Consider the following 17984-nt stretch of genomic DNA (forward strand, 5'->3'; position numbering starts at 1 on the left):
GTATGTGTTATGTGAGTAGCTGGATTTTACTTCAGTGTTTTATCACATTTTTACTAGTCCATTAAAGCAGCGCTTGATACAATTTTTTTTTTGTCATTCTTGATCCTAAAGTAGTATAAAAAGTTGATTGTATTCCATTAGTTGTGAATGTGATATACATTATATGTTGTCAGAAAGCTTCATCAGTCCTCAGTTTTGTAATGTTAATTGTAATGTAGTTCTGTTGGGTTTGACTTGTAATGTATAGTGGTTGTCCGGAATGAAATTACAAATATAACATTTATTCTTTCTTGATCCTAAAAGGAAATTACCTGTTGTTTGGCTGCTTAGTTGTTGAATTGTGTTCATGTTTATTAAAGGAGTTACAGAACAGCATTCTTTATATCTGACATTAAATGCATTTACATTTAATGCCTTGTTTTAACTCATGGCTTGATTTATCTCTTCATCCATAACCTCTGCCTCTTTCTCACAGTAATGCGTCCACTTAGCATGTCTGTCAGTTTTGACTCATCAGGTAAAGACTTCACTGTGGCTTTACCGCTGTCAGCTCACTGACCCTGTGGCTTCTGTGTTTGTGCCAGACCCCTGTAGTGGCCCCTACCCTCATGTCACGCTCCTCTGGTGGTGAGGTTGTGGCATTGAACCTGATAGTGCTTATAGGACGCTGGGGACAAAGGCAGTGCCTCCAGTCTGAAAGAAAACCTTCTTATATTATAAAGATTGCAAGTCTGTGGATCGAATTCGTTGAACTTTACTTGTTTAGTTAAGGTTGTAAAACGGTACACAAATTTTGCCCAGATTTTTGCCCGGATTTATAGTCTGGATGAGTCATCAGTAGAGATTTTGGACAGTCAGAATTTACACATTTACAGTAAGTTGTGTAATAGAGTGGTTCTCAATTCCAGTCCTGTGGTACCACTGCTCTGCACATTATGTATGTCTTCCTTATTTAATGCACCTGATTCAGATCATCAGCTCATTAGGAAGGAGATCCATGAACTGAACCGAGGGCGTCAGATAACATACAAAATGTGCAGAGCAGTGGTACCCCTGGACTGGAATTGAGAACCGTTGTTTTAGAATATGATGGACACAGACTCAGATTTTTAGACTTCAAAATGTGATTCCAACCAGTTGGAGACAGTAGCTATGTTTCCATCCAAAGATGCGAATTTATCTTATGTGCAAAACTGGAATATCGCATAAAACATTTGTGAATAAAGCACCGTTTCCATCCAACGAGTCAAAGAGAACAAAATCGTAACTTCCTGATAAACTGGCACTAAATATCTCTAAGAACAACATACAGATTCTGTGAACAAGATCGGTCCAATAGTTAGTCAGGTTATCCCGTCTCATAGCGCAAAGTCACACTTTTTCATTGTGCATGGTGGAATTTATTCAGTAAATGTGTTTCCATCGTAGTGTATGCAGATTTTTTTCTTATCGGATAAAAAGTTTATCCTACTCCCTTAAACATAGCAAGAGTTGTTACTGTTAACTTAAACTATTAAAAATTTTCTCTTTTTTTATTAAACTAATATACATTTCAAAAGAACTAAGAAATAAAAAAAAATAAAAAAATAAAAAAATAAAATCCATTTTAAACAAAAAATGTAAACTTAAAAAATATAAATTAAATTTTGAAATTTAGGTAGAAATACTAAATGTACAATTCCATGTTGGTAGCTATCAATAATACATTTGGTAATGTTTGTCAAGATTGACTTGGATAATCATTGCTATGGTCTGTGAATGGAAGAGAGTAAGATGGATTATGGACTTCTTAATCTCTCATGCCCTGGTTCTTAATGTAATTCTTTATGACAAGATAATATGCCTATGATATCTATGAATAGACTTTGATCATAGTATATACAATATTTAATTTGAATTGCATAGATATATATATAAATATGTTATGCTCTTTGTATTTACAATATTTAATTTGAATTGCATAGATATATATATAGGCGTTAAATGTTTTAATCTTTCATTTGATTGATCATTTATGGATAGCAATATTGGCAGCTGTCATCTTTCATTTATTGAATCATTTATGGCTGTATTATATTGGCAGTGTGTCTACAACCAAAGTTTTACCCATGTTTTAAAACCCTTTATTTTAGGGGTGTTCATACTGACAGCAATTTGCAACAATTTAAAGTAATTTGTCTTGAATGAGAGTTAGTAATTTCTGATGACATGACAGATAGCAAGCTCAGCTTTTATTCAAATGAGAAACAGTGCAGATTTAATCACTGTCAGTGTTTAATGTATAAAGCCCTTTCAGCGGACTGTATTTGCTTCCCTTTCAATTGTGTTAAGCCATACACAAAGTTTTATGGTTTTTAAAGTAAAATAGTAGCTGCTAGCCTCCAGTATGTCTGCTTGCACTGGACTTTCTTCTATAATACAGTACCTCCTGCTGCTATACCGCACTGTTTCTTGGCTGCTGCTTCTGTTGTGGCTACACCGCGCTTGTGCTTCTGTGTGCTGATGTCACAGAGCTGCAGATTGGTTTACCTAAGTGTAGTTTAAACTCATATATTGGCTTACTGTGTGAATGTCACGTATAGAAAGGCCTGTTTTGTGCTTTTGGGATCATATTGAAGAATATGTTCCTTTCTAGGCGCAGGCAAAAGTATGAGCACCCCACAGGACTTGTTCCGAAGCTCAGGTAAAGTATTCCTGACGCAAGCATGACTTTCACATCGCTGCCTCACGCCTCTGAACCCAGTGTGAGAGAAATGTCTGGCTTCTGAGAGCTCATGTATGAATCAGACACAAACTGCGTGGGTGAATAGCAAAGCGCGCAGAATTCATTTCTGAATGAGGATTAGTCTAGTTTAAGCAGGGTTATGTAACTCTGAGTCTGCAGGCATTAATATTTCATATGCTGCAATGTTTATTTTTATACTCTGTCCATCTAAGTTATAAAAATATCTCACTTGACCTCAAATGACCAGGAATATTGACAGATGAGCTTTTTTAACATTAATAGAAAGGATCAGCTTTAGTTTACTGGTCTTTAATTTCTTAAGTGATCTGATTGTATGCTATTTGTTGTTTGAAGGCTTCATACATCACGCATGTAGTTTAAGTCAAGTGTGGTGTTGTGCCAAAGAGATGTATGCTGCAGTTCAAAGGATTCTGATTGTCCCAGGATTTTTTTTTTTTTTTTTTAAAGAAATTAATACTTATATTCAGCAAGGATACATTAAAGTATATAACATGTTAATAATGTTGCAAAATATTTCTATTAAAAATGCTGTGCTTTTGGACTTTCTATTAATTAAAAAATCCAAAATATTGAGCTGCACAGGTGTTTTAATATTGATAATAATGATAAATGTTTCTTGAGCAGCAAATCAGCATGTTAGAATGTTTTATTAATTTTCATTTTGGTATGAAGACTGGAGTAATGATGCTGACAATTCAGCTTTGCCATCACTGGGAAAAAAATAATTTAAAATCATATTTAAAAATGTTTTTAATATTTAATATTTATTGCTTTTTCAGGAAAGCTATTATTGCTTCTGTGTATACAACTCAAATCTGTTCAGTTGTAGACTTCATAAAAAACACGTTTTTACATTTCAAACCACATTAGATACTGTATGTGATTTGAAATCCAACAGAAATTAGATTATTTGAGCCTAAATGTGTAATAGCGAGAGGCCAAGATCTACAAAACCTCTAGTTTCTGTCCTCTCTCTACACTTATTACTGCTCTGAACAAAGAGATCCAATTTCATCGGTTCCAAACTGACAATGCAAACAGTCAGTAGTCAAGATCTGTAGGCTTGTAAAACTATTTGTAGTTCAGTGCAGTGTAAGCCTAATATGAAAGCCTTTGCTGTCCTGATTTGTGTCTGATTATGTCCATAATGTCCATCCAACACACAGACATCCCTGATGGACCCCGAAAGTTGGCCGTCAGCACACTATCCCTGGCCAATGGGACGTCGCCAGCTCGGAGCCCCGTAAACGGTGTAGCTGGAGGTCAGCCGCTGTCCCAGAGAAAGAGGCTGCTCAAAGCGCCTACGCTGGCCGAGCTCGACAGCTCTGACTCTGATGTGAGTGGGTTTTATATCTTCTGTATTGGCAAAAACCCCAGCAAAATGTTAAATGAGACTTTCAGGTGAAATGTGATTGTTAACTGTCTCTTTTTCCTACTCTAGGAGGAACAAAACACTATGAAGTCTGGCAGCAGCTCCAGTGTATCCACATCGCTGGTTGAGGACACGTCTCCAGAGTCCGTCATGGGCAAAAAGAGTAAGAACCGTCATGAAATATCCAGAACTTTTTATTCACAGTCCAAACAAAAAACCTGTCTCTGATTTGGTATCTCCTCAATTTTTTCCCAGCTCCTCCACAGTTCCTGCCCATTTCTTCCACCCCTCAACCGGAAAAACGCTTCGCTCCACAGAGGAGGCACTCCATAGAGAAAGAAGCGCCCACCAGCGTACATCCTTTCCTGCCTCCGTCTCGCCAGAACTCCAAATCTCTGGTAATTGCAACAAACCCTTCCTTTAGCTCCATGCTTCTGCCTACAGAGTTGTTTTTCCTTGTTGAAGGGATCCCAGGACAGTAAATGAGAGTAATTTAGTGTCGAGCAGTCAGTTGGCTGCAGGCTGTGGTCACACTTAACTGTCCCGGGTCTTGTGAAAGTATAATTAGATTCTCAGGATTCTGTCCAGTGCTGCAGCATTGCAGGTCTTGAGTGAGGAGAAAGAGAAATAGAGGAGAACTTGTGCTTTCATTTTCAATTCAGAAGCCCAATTAAAGGCTAATCTTTGCCATACAGCAGAACAGGGGGCCTGGGTGTTTTGTAAGGGGGCACTGACTGGCCTGGTTCTCATGTCATTCTCATTCACACATTAAAAGCTGCCCCGTTGACGAAACATGTGCCAGAAAGAAAAGATTTCAGTAAATAATGACTCAAATTCTGTCCCTTCCTCGCACAAGTTTCAAATGGCTACACTACCTTTGAGGTCAGAAAGATTTTTTTTTTTTAAAGAAATTTTATTCAGTTATAATACATTAAAATGATCAAAAGTGACAGCAAAGACATTTATAATGTTAAATGTAAAACATTACTATATCAGATAAACACGTTTTTTTTTTTTTACTTCCTGTTTATCAAAGACTCCATGCATCACGGTTTCCACAAACATGTGAAACAGCTATTATGCATTTAAATAGAAAACACTTACTTTATAATAATATTTCGCAGTATTACTGTTTTAACTGTATTTTTTGAGAAAGTAAATGCAGCTTCGGTGAACATAAAATACTTCTTTCAAAAACATTAAAACCCCCAAACTTTTGTAACTCAAAATTTTTTTTTCTTTTTTTTTCTTTAGAAAATTTGATAGATTTACTACATTACAGCTCATATTTGACTAAATCTCACAAGAAGCTTCATTTATGAAAAACGTACAACTTGCTGTTTGGTCCTGCCTTAAAGGAAAGTAACTGATCAGTACTGATTGAAAAACTCTGAGGTCTTTCAACGGTTGTAAAATTGATAATCACAGAGCTGTGATTCTTAAACGCTTCTAGATAGTGAGTGATACTGTAGTTTTATTGCAGTATAGATAGAGAGCTGTAACTGCTCTACTTTTTTTCCTGCCTTACACTGAAGCTGTCGTCGGACAAACAGGTAAAGCACACCATATCCCACATTCTCATGCCCACAGATTTTGTTACATTATGTTGGAGGAGTCATTTCATCACTATTTATTCTGCAATGGCTTTATCAGTCTTCCAGCAGGGCGGTTGCTTCATGTGTGCATGTTGCACAATGTTGCAACTTACAAAACAACATAAACAGAGAGTTTAACATTCCACATTAATGAATTAAATGTTCAGCTCTGTTTCCATTGCCAGTGCTGTGTCGTGATCTAGCATGTTATGATTTTTCCATCTCTCATTCTCGGGTGTGACAGCATGGCATGTTTACATATGCAGTTTGTGCTTCGGGATGTTTGTGTAAATGATATGTTGGTTTCAGGAGGAGTTCTGCTACCCCGTCGAGTGCCTGACTTTGACCGTAGAGGAGGTGATGCATATCAGACAGGTTCTTGTAAAAGCAGAGCTGGAAAAGTTCCAGCAATATAAAGATGTCTATAATGCGCTAAAGAAAGGAAAGGTAAATTCTCTCTTCTCTTTTAAAATCACTGCCCACTCTAAATCTACATCACTATATACGTTAGCCCAAGCTTATCTTTTGGAATTGTCTTCTTGTTTGAAGCGCATGATGCCTATAAATACTGTCTAGGTAGGCAGCACACTAGGTTTTGAACATGCTAGGTGTTTCATTGTGTATCCCTTCCTCTCAGCTTTGCTTCTCATGTCGGACGAAGAAGTTCTCGCTCTTCACCTGGTCCTACACCTGCCAGTTCTGTAAGAGGTGGGTGGAGATTTTCATTTCAGGCTTAAAATGAAGTAGTGATGTGCAGTGGAATCATATCTTTTCTTCTTTTCTCCTCACAGGCCTGTTTGTTCACAGTGCTGTAAGAAGGTAAATGTAACATCTTTACCTTATGCTCACCAAGGCTGCATTGAATTGATCAAATTATTTTTGTATTTTAATATGTTTTCAAATGCAACGTACTCACGTGATCAAGGTAAATGTAACATCTTTACCTTATGCTCACCAAGGCTGTTCTAATTTGCTGATTTGAAGCTCAAGGAATGTTTCCTATTGTTATTAATGTTAAAAACAGTTGTGCTGCTTCATATTTTTGATGAATAGAAAGTTGAAGTGATCAGCTTTTATTTGAAATAGAAATCTTTTGTTACACTGTAAACATTGTGACTTTTTTTTAATGCATCCTTTCTTAATAAAAGTATTCATTTCTTTAAAAACAAATCTGACTGACCCCAAACTTTTGAACAATAGTGTACATTTTTCACTTTGCTAATGACCACACATCCTCTCAACTCAGATGAAGTTGCCCTCCAAGCCCCATGCTAGCCTGCCCATCTCTTCTATGGGCCCCAGCATTCTGCCCAAAAAGGAGTCTGCAGTGTCAGCCGCCACAGAGAAGACCTCCTCCACATCCAGCCACAAGCGCCACAGCCTTCAGCGCACCATGTCCAGGTGAGCTTCACAAATGATGAGGGAGTATGTAGCATTTGTACCAGGGTTCGTAAAGGAGTTGTAGGGGGTTTGTGAGTTGATGAAAAGCTAATAATTAAATGCAACATTAAAATAGGCATTAACATTAAACATTAACATTAAAATAAACAAATGGAACTGTTTTGAGAATGTAGCATTCGCTAGGGCTCATTTTATTTTCATATTCACATCATTTCCAACATTCTTGTGGGCAGAAGTCTACAGCATTTCACCAGATGTGCCAAAATGTTATGCAGTGTTTATTTATATATATATAGTTTTGAATTTGTTTTTATTTTTGTACTTTCTGTTTTCTGTAATTTTGATGTTTTTGTCATTTTTTTTAGTTTCGAAAATATGTCTAAAGAGTTTTTATTATATATTTCCGTTTTAGTTATTAGCTATTTTAGTACATTAGATTAAACAAAATGAAAATGAGAAATATTGCTTTGACAACTATCTGAAATAACATATTACAAAATTTAATAAAAATTTTTTTTATTTCAGTTAACATTTATTTTAAAGTAACACATTTTTTTATTATGGTTTTAGTTAACTATAATAACCTTGCTTTGAATGTTTGAAAGAGAAGATCTTTCGGGCATAAATATTAGTATTATAACTTGTAGTGTAAAATAAAAATGTTACACTACAATTGTAATTCACAATGATATTATAATTTATATATATATATATATATACAGTACAGACCAAACGTTTGGAAACATTACTATTTGTAATGTTTTTGAAAGAAGTTTCTTCTGCTCATCAAGCCTGCATTTATTTGATCAAAAATACAGAAAAAAACAGTAATATTGTGATATATTATTACAATTTAAAATAATTGTTTTTTAAATTTATTATACTTTAAATTATCATTTATTTCTGTGATGCAAAGCTGAATTTTTAGGATCATTATCACATGATCCTTTAGAAATCATTCTAATATGATGATTCATTATCAAAGTTGGAAACAGTTCTGACTGCTTAATATTTTTTTCAGAACATGTGATACTTTTTTTTAGGATACTTTGATGAATAAAGAGTTTAAAAAAAAGGAAAAGGATAAAAAAAAGAAGCTATGTTTTTAAAATATAAATATTTTGTAATAACAATATACACTACTGGTCAGTTTTTTCTTTCTTTTTTTAAAAAATAAAATCAATACTTTTATTCAGCAAGGATGTGTTAAATAGATAAAAAGTGATAGTAAAGAAAATATATTATTAGAATATATATTATTAGATTTTTTTTTTTATTTTGAATATTTGCAGTTCTTTTTAACCTTTTATTCATCAAATATATTAGACAGCAGAACTGTTTCCAACACTCATAATAAATCAGAATATTAGGATGATTTCTAAATGATCATGTGATAGACTGGATGTTACATGTGACACTGAAGGCTGGAGTAATGATGCTGAAAATTCAGCTTTGCATCACAGGAATAAATTATTTTTTTTAAAGTATATTCAAATAGAAAACTATTATTTTAAGTTGTAATAATATCTCACAATATTACTGTTTTTTTTCTGTATTTTTGATCAAATAAATGCAGGCTTGATGAGCAGAAGAGTCTTCTTTCAAAAACATTAAAAATAGTAATGTTTCCAAACTTTTGGTCTGTACTGTATATATATATATATAATATATTATAATTATAATTCAATATAATTAGAGATAAAACTAATAATAATACTTAACTATTATTATTATTATTATTATTATTATTTTTTGGTTTGTTTTGTTTATTTATATATATAAATATAATGCAGACTGAGACACGACTAGAAAGACGATTGAGGTCACTTTAAAGATCAGCTACAAAGTAAATGTTAATTGTATCAAAATTTGACACATAACAAAATAATCACAATATAATTTTTTGGCCAAGTCATGCAGCCCTTAATAAATAACTTTAAAATAAAAAAAGAGTCAAATAAAACCCTTACTAAAAAAGTTTTACTTGCATTACTTGTTTTTGCTCACTTGCATCGGAGAACCGTAAACATCTAATTGTGTCTTTAAATTATTGAAATATTAACTTAAAATCTCACGTGGTACTTCAAGTACATATTGTATGTTTATAGGGTTCAGCTAACAAAACAATTTGGGAACTCTTGATCTGTAGCATGCCAAGGGCTGCCAGTAAGATTATTTCTTGTCCTGATTCCTCTCAGATCATCAAAGCACGGTGAGCGCTCATCCTCCAAAGACGAGCTGGAGCTGCCGGAGCAGTTCACAGAGGACTGGAGCACCATGGAGGTCTGCGTGGACTGCAAGAAGTTCATCAACGACATCATCAGCAACAGCAGGCGTAATCTGTCCACCAAACGTGCCCGTCTGCACCGCAGGACCCACTCCGTCTACATGTCCAACACCAGTTCTTCCAACTACAAACCGTCTGAACGGACTATCAAAGAGGTTTAGGATCCAAAGTGCTCAGAACTGTCACGGTGTGCTCCTCCTTATTAAAGCGCTCCCTGTTCTCAGCTGTTGCGAACATACCAGACGTCAATAAGCTTGTTATGTTACATATGAAAAATACCTCTTTTGTTAGCTTTGTAACGTACCTTCAATACCTCTTCTTTTCCGTTTAAAAAGTGCCAGAGGTGAAGGAATAAAGCCGTCCCTCTTCCAGCACGAGTCCTTAAGCACCAGTCTTCTCAGGAAAAGTTTTCTTCTGTGATTAAAGCTTTGGAATGTAGTTTAACACACTTTAAACTTACTTTGACCAGCTTTTCTCAAATGAGTCTTGAGTTGACACTGAATGAAATTAATGAAATGACAGTGTGAAAAAGATATCGCAAGGCTGCTTTGATCACTAAAAGGCACAAGGCCTGAATGTAAATTTTTCAATATAGTAAAATGGAGCTCAATTGTATGTAAATAGTTGCTGAATGATCAGCCTAAATGTTCTTGATGTAAATAAGCATCCAATCGGACTTATTTTCCCCTTTTAGGAAGTACTGGTCGATTGCTGAAAGACCAAGAGACTGTAGATTTAATCAACCTCCACAACAATTCAAGGTCAAGTCTTACCAAATGTTTTTCTTATTGTTTGTTAAAGAAATGCTGCTGTAAATGTGATATGGTCCAAACAAATGCCATTTTAGATAATTACAGAAAGTACTTAGATATATATTTTTTTCCTGTCTGATGGCGGTGTTTTTGAAATTTTAGTCAAAGATGAGGGTCAAGATGTGTTTTTTAAGAGCGGATGCTGAAAGCTGTAGTGTTTCTTAAAGGAGTGATCGGCTGTGCCACACAAATCTCCATTATCTGAGGAATATGTGTCTTGGACCTGATGTACATAATCAATAACATTTACTGGAGATGGTGACGGCCCAAAGAGGGAAGCCAGTTCAGACTTTTGTAGGACTTGTTTATGTACATGCTGTATATCCCAATCTCATCTGATTCACTTACTATTAAAACAGGTTCTATTGTGATAAAGTTATGATTTATATTATTAATAATGATTCTTTTATTTTTCAGTGTCAAATGTTGCTTTCTTTTTTTCCTGTTCATTTCGAACCTGCACTCAACATCTAAAAATATTTTGTTAATTTTCAGCTGCATTTATTAAAAAATGTTGTAAATTAAGTTAAAATATATTAGCTATTTTGTGCTATGAAACACCCCAGGAGACTTTACATTTTAAGGTACTGAGATAATGTCATGGTTTTTGGAAGGATTGTTTCAGTTTGTCCTTAAATAATAATAATAATAATAATAAGAACCCACACTCTTATAAATAGACATGCACTGCAATTGTATACAGGCCTGTTGACTTGTTCTTTTGTTTTGTGCAAAACTCACTACTGCCTTCCTCTAAAGAATGACTGATGTGCATGATGAATCTGTAATTCTTTTTAAAAAATAAGAATCGAATTGCCAATAAATAAAGCATTGAATTTGCTCATTTGAAATTGCATTTGATAGTTATTACACATTCCTCATCAGACTTGCATTGATACGCCAATAAAGAATCTTGTGCCTACATTTATCTCATATGATGAAGATACAGTATTAAGATGTATTAAAACAGCAATTAAATACCTCAGTGGAACCATATGAAAGAAAAATAATATAATCTGAGAATGTTATTTAACTATGCTAACAGCTAGTTTAAATGCCAAATTATATGAGTATTATATTCAAGCTTGAAAATAATGCAAACGTCTCTCCATATTCTTACCTTAATATAGAGCCTTTAATAATATTGTTTACTTTTATGGAGGAGAGCAGGTTAGTGTAATATTTCATTTAAAACGAGGCTGTGAGGGATAGAAGACAGTTTGTTCAGCTGTCGAAACATCAAAAACTCTCAGTAAACTAAAACTCCATAAAGCAAAAAGTTTTTTCTGAAGTTGTGAGCTTTGAAAATTGCGTGACCTACGTGTAGGACTTTTACAGTGTGTGTCATGGTAAAGACTGTATAGTCTATCCCTCATTACCTCGTTTCCATCCGCGTTAAATTCAATATAGCGTCTAACCTGAGGCCTGCTGTAGGGTTTCTAGGGTCTTTGGACGTTTGGGTTTGAAAAACAAACAAACAAACAACTAAACTGATTTTTTTCCCTATGATTTTGAAATTTGGCTGCAGTTAAATAACAGCGAATTCTTGACCCAAACTAGTGGGAAAGAGACAGAACTATAATTCTCCACTAGAGGGCAGAAAAACATCACTTTCAACAGCTGACTAAAACAGGTATGCATCATACATAATCGCTCTGTAATATTACTAAAAATGTTTTAGTAACCAAAAACAAGAGCAATTTTCGAACAAAATTATTTTAGTAAATTATAGATTATATTTAATAGTTTACACTTTGCATAAACATTTACAATTAGTTTGTTAAAGGTAACATTACATTCTTCAGGACTCTACGCTTAGGCCTATTTCTTTTTAGGAGAACTAGTGCTCCTACTTAAAAAAAAAAAAAAAATTAGGAACACAGTCAATTTAGGAGCCCATTCTGATCAATGACAGAAATTAACCTTCCCGTTATGAGGCAATATTTGACTCCTTAAAGTTATTGCATTTTTTAAAAACTTTGTAATACCATTTTTTTATTATTATTTATTAACTTTAATAAATGTATAGCATCTTCCATGTCATTTTTTTTAATTAAACTTTTTTTTTTTTTTAAATGTAATTAATAAATTCAATAAAATAATAAGACACAATCAGGAACAATAAGTTACCAGTCAAATGAAATCAGCATCAACAATTCATCTTTGCATTACAGATGTGGCAAAGAAGAACACAAACATTAAGGAATAGACTGTTTAACGAATCTCAGAGGTGGCATGAATGCATTTAAATTCATAATAACAGTGTTACGAGATTAATGTTTTAAACATAAAGTTTTGAATATAAAATATTCATCTATTTAATTAACTCAAATTATACTTTAAAAATGAAACTGAAACCGCCCATAGGTGGCGGCAAGTCACTGTCTTTGTCATTGAATCATTTATTCATTCGATTTGTTCACAGGCCTGATTCATTTAGGAAAGAAGCAAGTGACTGTCTTTATGAATGGGTGATTAAATCATTGACTCACTACAATTGCACAACAATTTTGTACTATGTCCAAAGGTACATAAGTACTGAAAGTCTCAATATTTTACTTTTAATTTTTTTTAGCAAGTCAGAAATCATCATCTTATCAATCAACTTTAAAAGACTTGTTTAAGATGAAAATGGTCTTAATGAGTCCATGAGAGGACAGTATATTGAAATGATGGTGACAAAACAAGCCTGTCCTGCAGTCTGGTTGGTTGTTCCCATGACAACAGTTGTCAAGGGCTATCTAAGATCGAGCGGTGTACTTTGTATCTAAAAGCTTGGGGCTATGCTTTGTTATGCTCAGTATGTAGTTGTTTACTTCTCGTTGTGTCCTGAAACTTACAAAGTGCAGTGAAAACTAAGCTGAATCGATCAGTTTTAGGAATGAATAGCCTAGAAACCCTTCAATATTTCTTTCATTCAGTAGTCAACAGAAAAACAGAGTTGTCTTATAGATCTCATTTTTGGTTTAATCTTCAAAGGTAAGGTCACCAGGCACAAAGTAAACCATTTCCAAGCAGCATTAAATACTAGGAGGCAATGAACATCTTGCCTGAATCTCTATCCACTGGTCCTTTGTATCTTAAGTGATGTCAAGGCTCTTTAAGCCCATATTTATTTTTCTGATAATGGAGTTTGCGTTCAAGAAAGCCTCTTCAAATCGTAGCGCTTTGAGATCACATAATGCGACAAACACAAATCATTGCTAACAAGCACTTCCTGTTCGTTCAGTATATTATGGCAAAGTCTAACAGTGTAGTCATGATTTAATTTTTATCATCAAATCTATTTTGCCATAAGGGTGGATTAAGGTATGTGGACACCACAATTTATTAATTTACTGTGTATGGCCAAAAGTATGTCACCTTTGCACTTCCAGATCGTGTTCCAGATTATTATGTTCGATGATATTGCATGAGAACTGTGACTTGCTTAGGGTTTTCCATTTACCTAAGAAGACATGACAAACTATTTAACAAACCTGTCTGAGATTGGTATCTAAAAAAAAGTGGAATAAAAGAAACACTTTCTTTGAAAAACTCAAATCTGTATGTTTATTTGACTAGAATCGTACTGATATGTCACTTGTATAATGTAGCTGTATATAATTATATATAGCCTAGTCACCGAGTTTATTTTGTCCTTGACCAAGTTTTTATTACAGATATAGACCTGAATATATTCTGCTCACGGAAAAGCCTCAGAATGGCATTTGTCAACTAGCAGCTTCAGGTAAAAATCGCTTAAACAGTTTTAATTAATCACATATTCAAGACTTCAATTTCATTGCACTTATTAATCAACTTCAATATTAAGTTCAAATCGGTGCATGAAAATGAGATGTACCCTTTACGGGATCACACACACACGTCCTGTTAGTGTTATGGATTAACTATGGCTTAATTTATCACAGCCTGTAAAGTCACATTTCTGCATTAATTAACATCATAATTGTGTGTTGTCTTAAAAAATATTTTTAATGAAAAAAAAATGCACAACACTATACTTTGTATTGTATGGCCCTAATAATATAAAAACTAGTAAACACTGCTGCAAGGGGCTTTCTTAAAGTTGGAAAGTTAATTGTTCAAATGTGGTAGTTCAGTGTTTCTCAACAAGGGGCCCGGGGCCCACTAGAAGACCTATGCAAACATCCAGGGGGCCTCCAATAAGTCTTTTAAATTTTTATTTAGTTTCATTAACTTAATTAAAATATGCTAAGAGGTTCTTCTCAGCTTAGATAAGAGGATTTTCAAAAGCTGTAACAGCAAAAGGGGGACCTTGGAGTCAGAAAGGCTGAGAACCACTGCTGTAGTTGATTTTTATTTTTATTTATTTTAATTATTATTATTTTGCTGTTGAAGCAAATGGAAATGCAAAAAAAAACATATTTTAATAAAATAACTCTTGTACATCTATAAAAGTTTACTTCCATGTTCCAAACCCCTGAAATGGGTCCATTGTCATGCTGGAACAGAAAAGGCCCCATGTTCATCTTAGCATATTGCATGGCTGTATGCTTGATTTTTTTGCATCTGTTAGTTATGTGTGTAGCAGAAATAGTTAACCATGTTAATTAGAACCAGGTGTCCACATACCTTTAGCATGCACATCAAGCAATTCATGATCCATTAGGTTCATGTTGGCCTTCGCTAATTACGTAGAACTGACCACAAACAGCTCTCAGGGAATGTTCTCTTCATTTCACCAATTACTTCATCAAACAGTCTAGCTAAAAAAAAATTATCATATCTCCTGGATTCCAATTAAGTTCATGCTAACAAGGCACTATTGACTAAAAGTTGGCTGCTCGGGCCATTCTGAGAGATGGAGATCATGATGAGAAACATCTGTCTGAAGATTTTTGGGTCACAGCTTTGCTGGGACAGCTGTGCATTGCGTAAGTCTGCCGTTTTGCTCTGAGGTCCACTGTGAGCTCAAATCTCTTTTGATTTAAGATGGCACAGATGCTGGCAAGTACCAGCAGCATACCATCAAAGGCCCAGCTGATATGTACTCAACCCACAAACGAATGCAGCCTTCCTTAGATGGTTTCCAGTCTCAGCTGTGGCCCCACATTTCTCATTTCCCTTAATGAGCAGAGGAGCAAACGGGACGCCCTAGCAGAGGTGTTGCACTCTCTAAACAGTCATGGTGGGTTGGGGCGGTTGAAGACGCGGATCAGCGATAGTGAACCATGATCAAACAGTTTGTACGGTAACGATCCTTTAGAAGTCCACACGTCTGTTTTAGGGTCGTAGCACTCAAAGCAGTATGACATCATGAGCGTTGAGGAAACGTCCTCCGGCCACATAGAGTTTGTTATTGATGACTGTGGCTGCATGGTGCATCCTTCTCTCCTTCATGTTGGTGGACTTCACAAACTTATTAGCTTTGGTGTCGTAGGCAATCACTCTTCTTGTGTATCCTAAAAATAAAAAGCTGTTTAATTAATGTATCAACTCATCAAATGATGCATAATGTTTTATGCCGCCTTGTAGAGTTGCAGAGGTAGTTTGGCGAGCCACTGTCACCGTTGTGTCCATTCGTCGTAGAGAGGCGCCTCTCGAGATGTCTGTTCATTGTTCTTGCGGCCTCCAACCACCACCAGAGTCTCCCGGCACGTGTGGTGACGTGTTGTGGTCCAAAGAGGCTTCAGCTCTTGAGTGTATTTGGCTCTTGCGGAAAACATTAGACGTCGCACAGACTCGATGATCTCAGTACACAGCGTAGACGATTGGACGAGCGGATCATTGGCGATAAACTGGACTTTCTTGAAGAAGTCGTGAATGGCTCCTCAACGGGAGAAGGGGTCATGGTGAATCCAAGCAAGTAACGTCTCAAATACCTGCTCTTCCTCCGCACACAGTCGGTCGTCCTCCAGGTAGCACATTAGCTCAGGAAGAGAGAGTTCACAGAAGATGTGATCCCTTTCAGTTCCACTCTAGCCTGGCTGCTCTCCTGGAAGTTGCTGCAGAACATGGCTCGGAAGTATGGGCTGCTAGAAACCAAGACATTCCTGTGGCACGGGATCTCCTTGTCTTCGGTGCACAAAATCACATCGGTGTAGATCTGCTGGTGTCTGAGTATGTTTAAATGAAACAGGAGGTGAGCAGGGAGCTCTTGGTCCTTGAATGGAAAGATCTCTTGTTGATGTACTATCCATGCTGCCAGGGGAAAGGATTGAGAGTTTAATAACAAATAAACATTACTGTTCAGTCATGGTGAGTACGAGGTTACGGTTGGCTATTGTCATGGCCATTGCACAACCTTTCCTCCCTTTCCTTACTCCCCTTCTCTCCTACTTTATCACCCCTGATGTTTAGCGCCAGGCCACAACGTTCTATTCCAGTGTCTCTTAAATCAGTTTAATGCATCCATGTGCAGTGTTTGGATACTTTTTGCCTATCAAAGCTAAGTTATCAACACCGTTGTATCACTTGCCAGCTGTTTGGCCTTGACAGCCCTTGACAGCCTTACCATTTAGACAAGGACATTTCATGGGGCTATTATCAATGTTAAGTCGTCTAATCACCCCAGAGACAGCTAGTGATTTTATTTCATTCCAGATCACATGGGCCTGCATGATGTCTATTTTAGGATGCTAATTGTTTTGTTTTGTCTTATTATTAAACACCATTCTGAGACACCACAAGGCTGGAAGTATTCCCCAAAGAAAAAAGATATATCTATATCATATTTCAGTGGCACAAGATATTTCTATATCATATTTCAGTGGCACTTGTTTAAAAAAGGTGGGAACTGCCATAAGAAATCTCAATAAATAATGATTTTACTATAATCTTGACCCTGTCATTATGCTAGATCAAAACATGTAATATAATATGCATTTACATATGACTATTAAGAACCTGCATTGCAATACCCAGACAATTCAGGACCTAGAAGACCTATACATTTATAAAAGTGAATGCCCTAGAATTCACAATCTGTACAAGAAATAATTTCATTAATTCAATCCTGTTTCTTATATTTTTAAAGTAGCTCTTGAACTCACCTGTTTGCTCTTTACACTCAAGTTCCAATGAGTCTGAACCAAATCAGACATAGTTTAGCAGGACAAAATGAAAATACATTTCTCCCCGATTTCTCTCTCAAAGATAACACAGTCAAAAGTGACTTGGAGAAAGACATGTGGTCTCAAGTTTGGATGATTGCCATGAGGTCGCTGTGTACATTCCAGTTACCTAGAATAGTCTGGAGGGCTGCTGTCATCAGGGGCTCACATGTGACCCTCCCCTTGTTTGCTCCCACAGCGGTAGGCCGTGCACCAAGCATTTTGTGTGTTTACTATGGCAGTGACAGAACCCGGCTTATTTGGAGGACAGAGGAAGGGGTTGAGGGCTTGTGTATACCCCAAGGCTGACTTGTGTAACCCAGGAAGCTAGTGAATATAGTGCAGTGCTGATGGCTAGGATGAGTACGGTGAACAGCTGAACTGTTAGGCCCGGTTACCTTGGTTTGCCTCTTGCTTGAGAAAATAAGGAAAAGACCATAACAGGCTGCTATTTACCTACCACTTTAGTTTCACATTCACTATTTTCAGCATGTTCTTTATCTTGATTTTATGTGACATTTTTTAGGTTCGTATATTTTTGTATTGAAATGACAGTTTTATTTTGAAGTATCCTGGTGGTTTTTCATTGGTTCTTGTTTATTAGACTTATTAGAAAATGTGCAGTGGGAATTGCAAAGCCCATTTCTCAACATATCTTTTCATATATTTAAGTCGTGGCCTAATGGTTAGAGAGT

General features: G+C 35.8%; 1 protein-coding gene and 1 pseudogene across 7 annotated transcripts in view; one reads left to right on the forward strand and one right to left on the reverse strand.

Moving 5' to 3' along the window:
* spire1a (spire-type actin nucleation factor 1a) overlaps window positions 1-11057 on the forward strand; it is a 37994-nt gene extending 26937 nt beyond the window's left edge. For 2 of the 7 annotated variants that reach the window (XM_042776893.1, XM_042776895.1), the window contains 11 exons: window positions 476-517; window positions 2636-2683; window positions 3913-4082; window positions 4188-4281; window positions 4374-4516; window positions 5654-5671; window positions 6023-6160; window positions 6351-6421; window positions 6505-6532; window positions 6960-7114; window positions 9313-11057. In XM_042776893.1, coding sequence (XP_042632827.1) covers window positions 476-517; window positions 2636-2683; window positions 3913-4082; window positions 4188-4281; window positions 4374-4516; window positions 5654-5671; window positions 6023-6160; window positions 6351-6421; window positions 6505-6532; window positions 6960-7114; window positions 9313-9562 — 1157 coding nt within the window. In that variant the 3' untranslated portion in view covers window positions 9563-11057. The remainder of the gene's footprint in view (window positions 1-475; window positions 518-2635; window positions 2684-3912; window positions 4083-4187; window positions 4282-4373; window positions 4517-5653; window positions 5672-6022; window positions 6161-6350; window positions 6422-6504; window positions 6533-6959; window positions 7115-9312) is intronic. The other 5 variants (XM_042776896.1, XM_042776897.1, XM_042776894.1 and 2 more) reach the window with 4 other exon arrangements.
* A 4434-nt stretch (window positions 11058-15491) lies between these two features.
* Window positions 15492-16694, reverse strand: LOC109072344 (annotated as a pseudogene).
* Between the last annotated feature and the right edge of the window lie 1290 nt (window positions 16695-17984).

Source organism: Cyprinus carpio, chromosome A19, assembly GCF_018340385.1.
Source record: "Cyprinus carpio isolate SPL01 chromosome A19, ASM1834038v1, whole genome shotgun sequence".
In the NCBI taxonomy this organism is placed as follows: domain Eukaryota; kingdom Metazoa; phylum Chordata; class Actinopteri; order Cypriniformes; family Cyprinidae; genus Cyprinus; species Cyprinus carpio.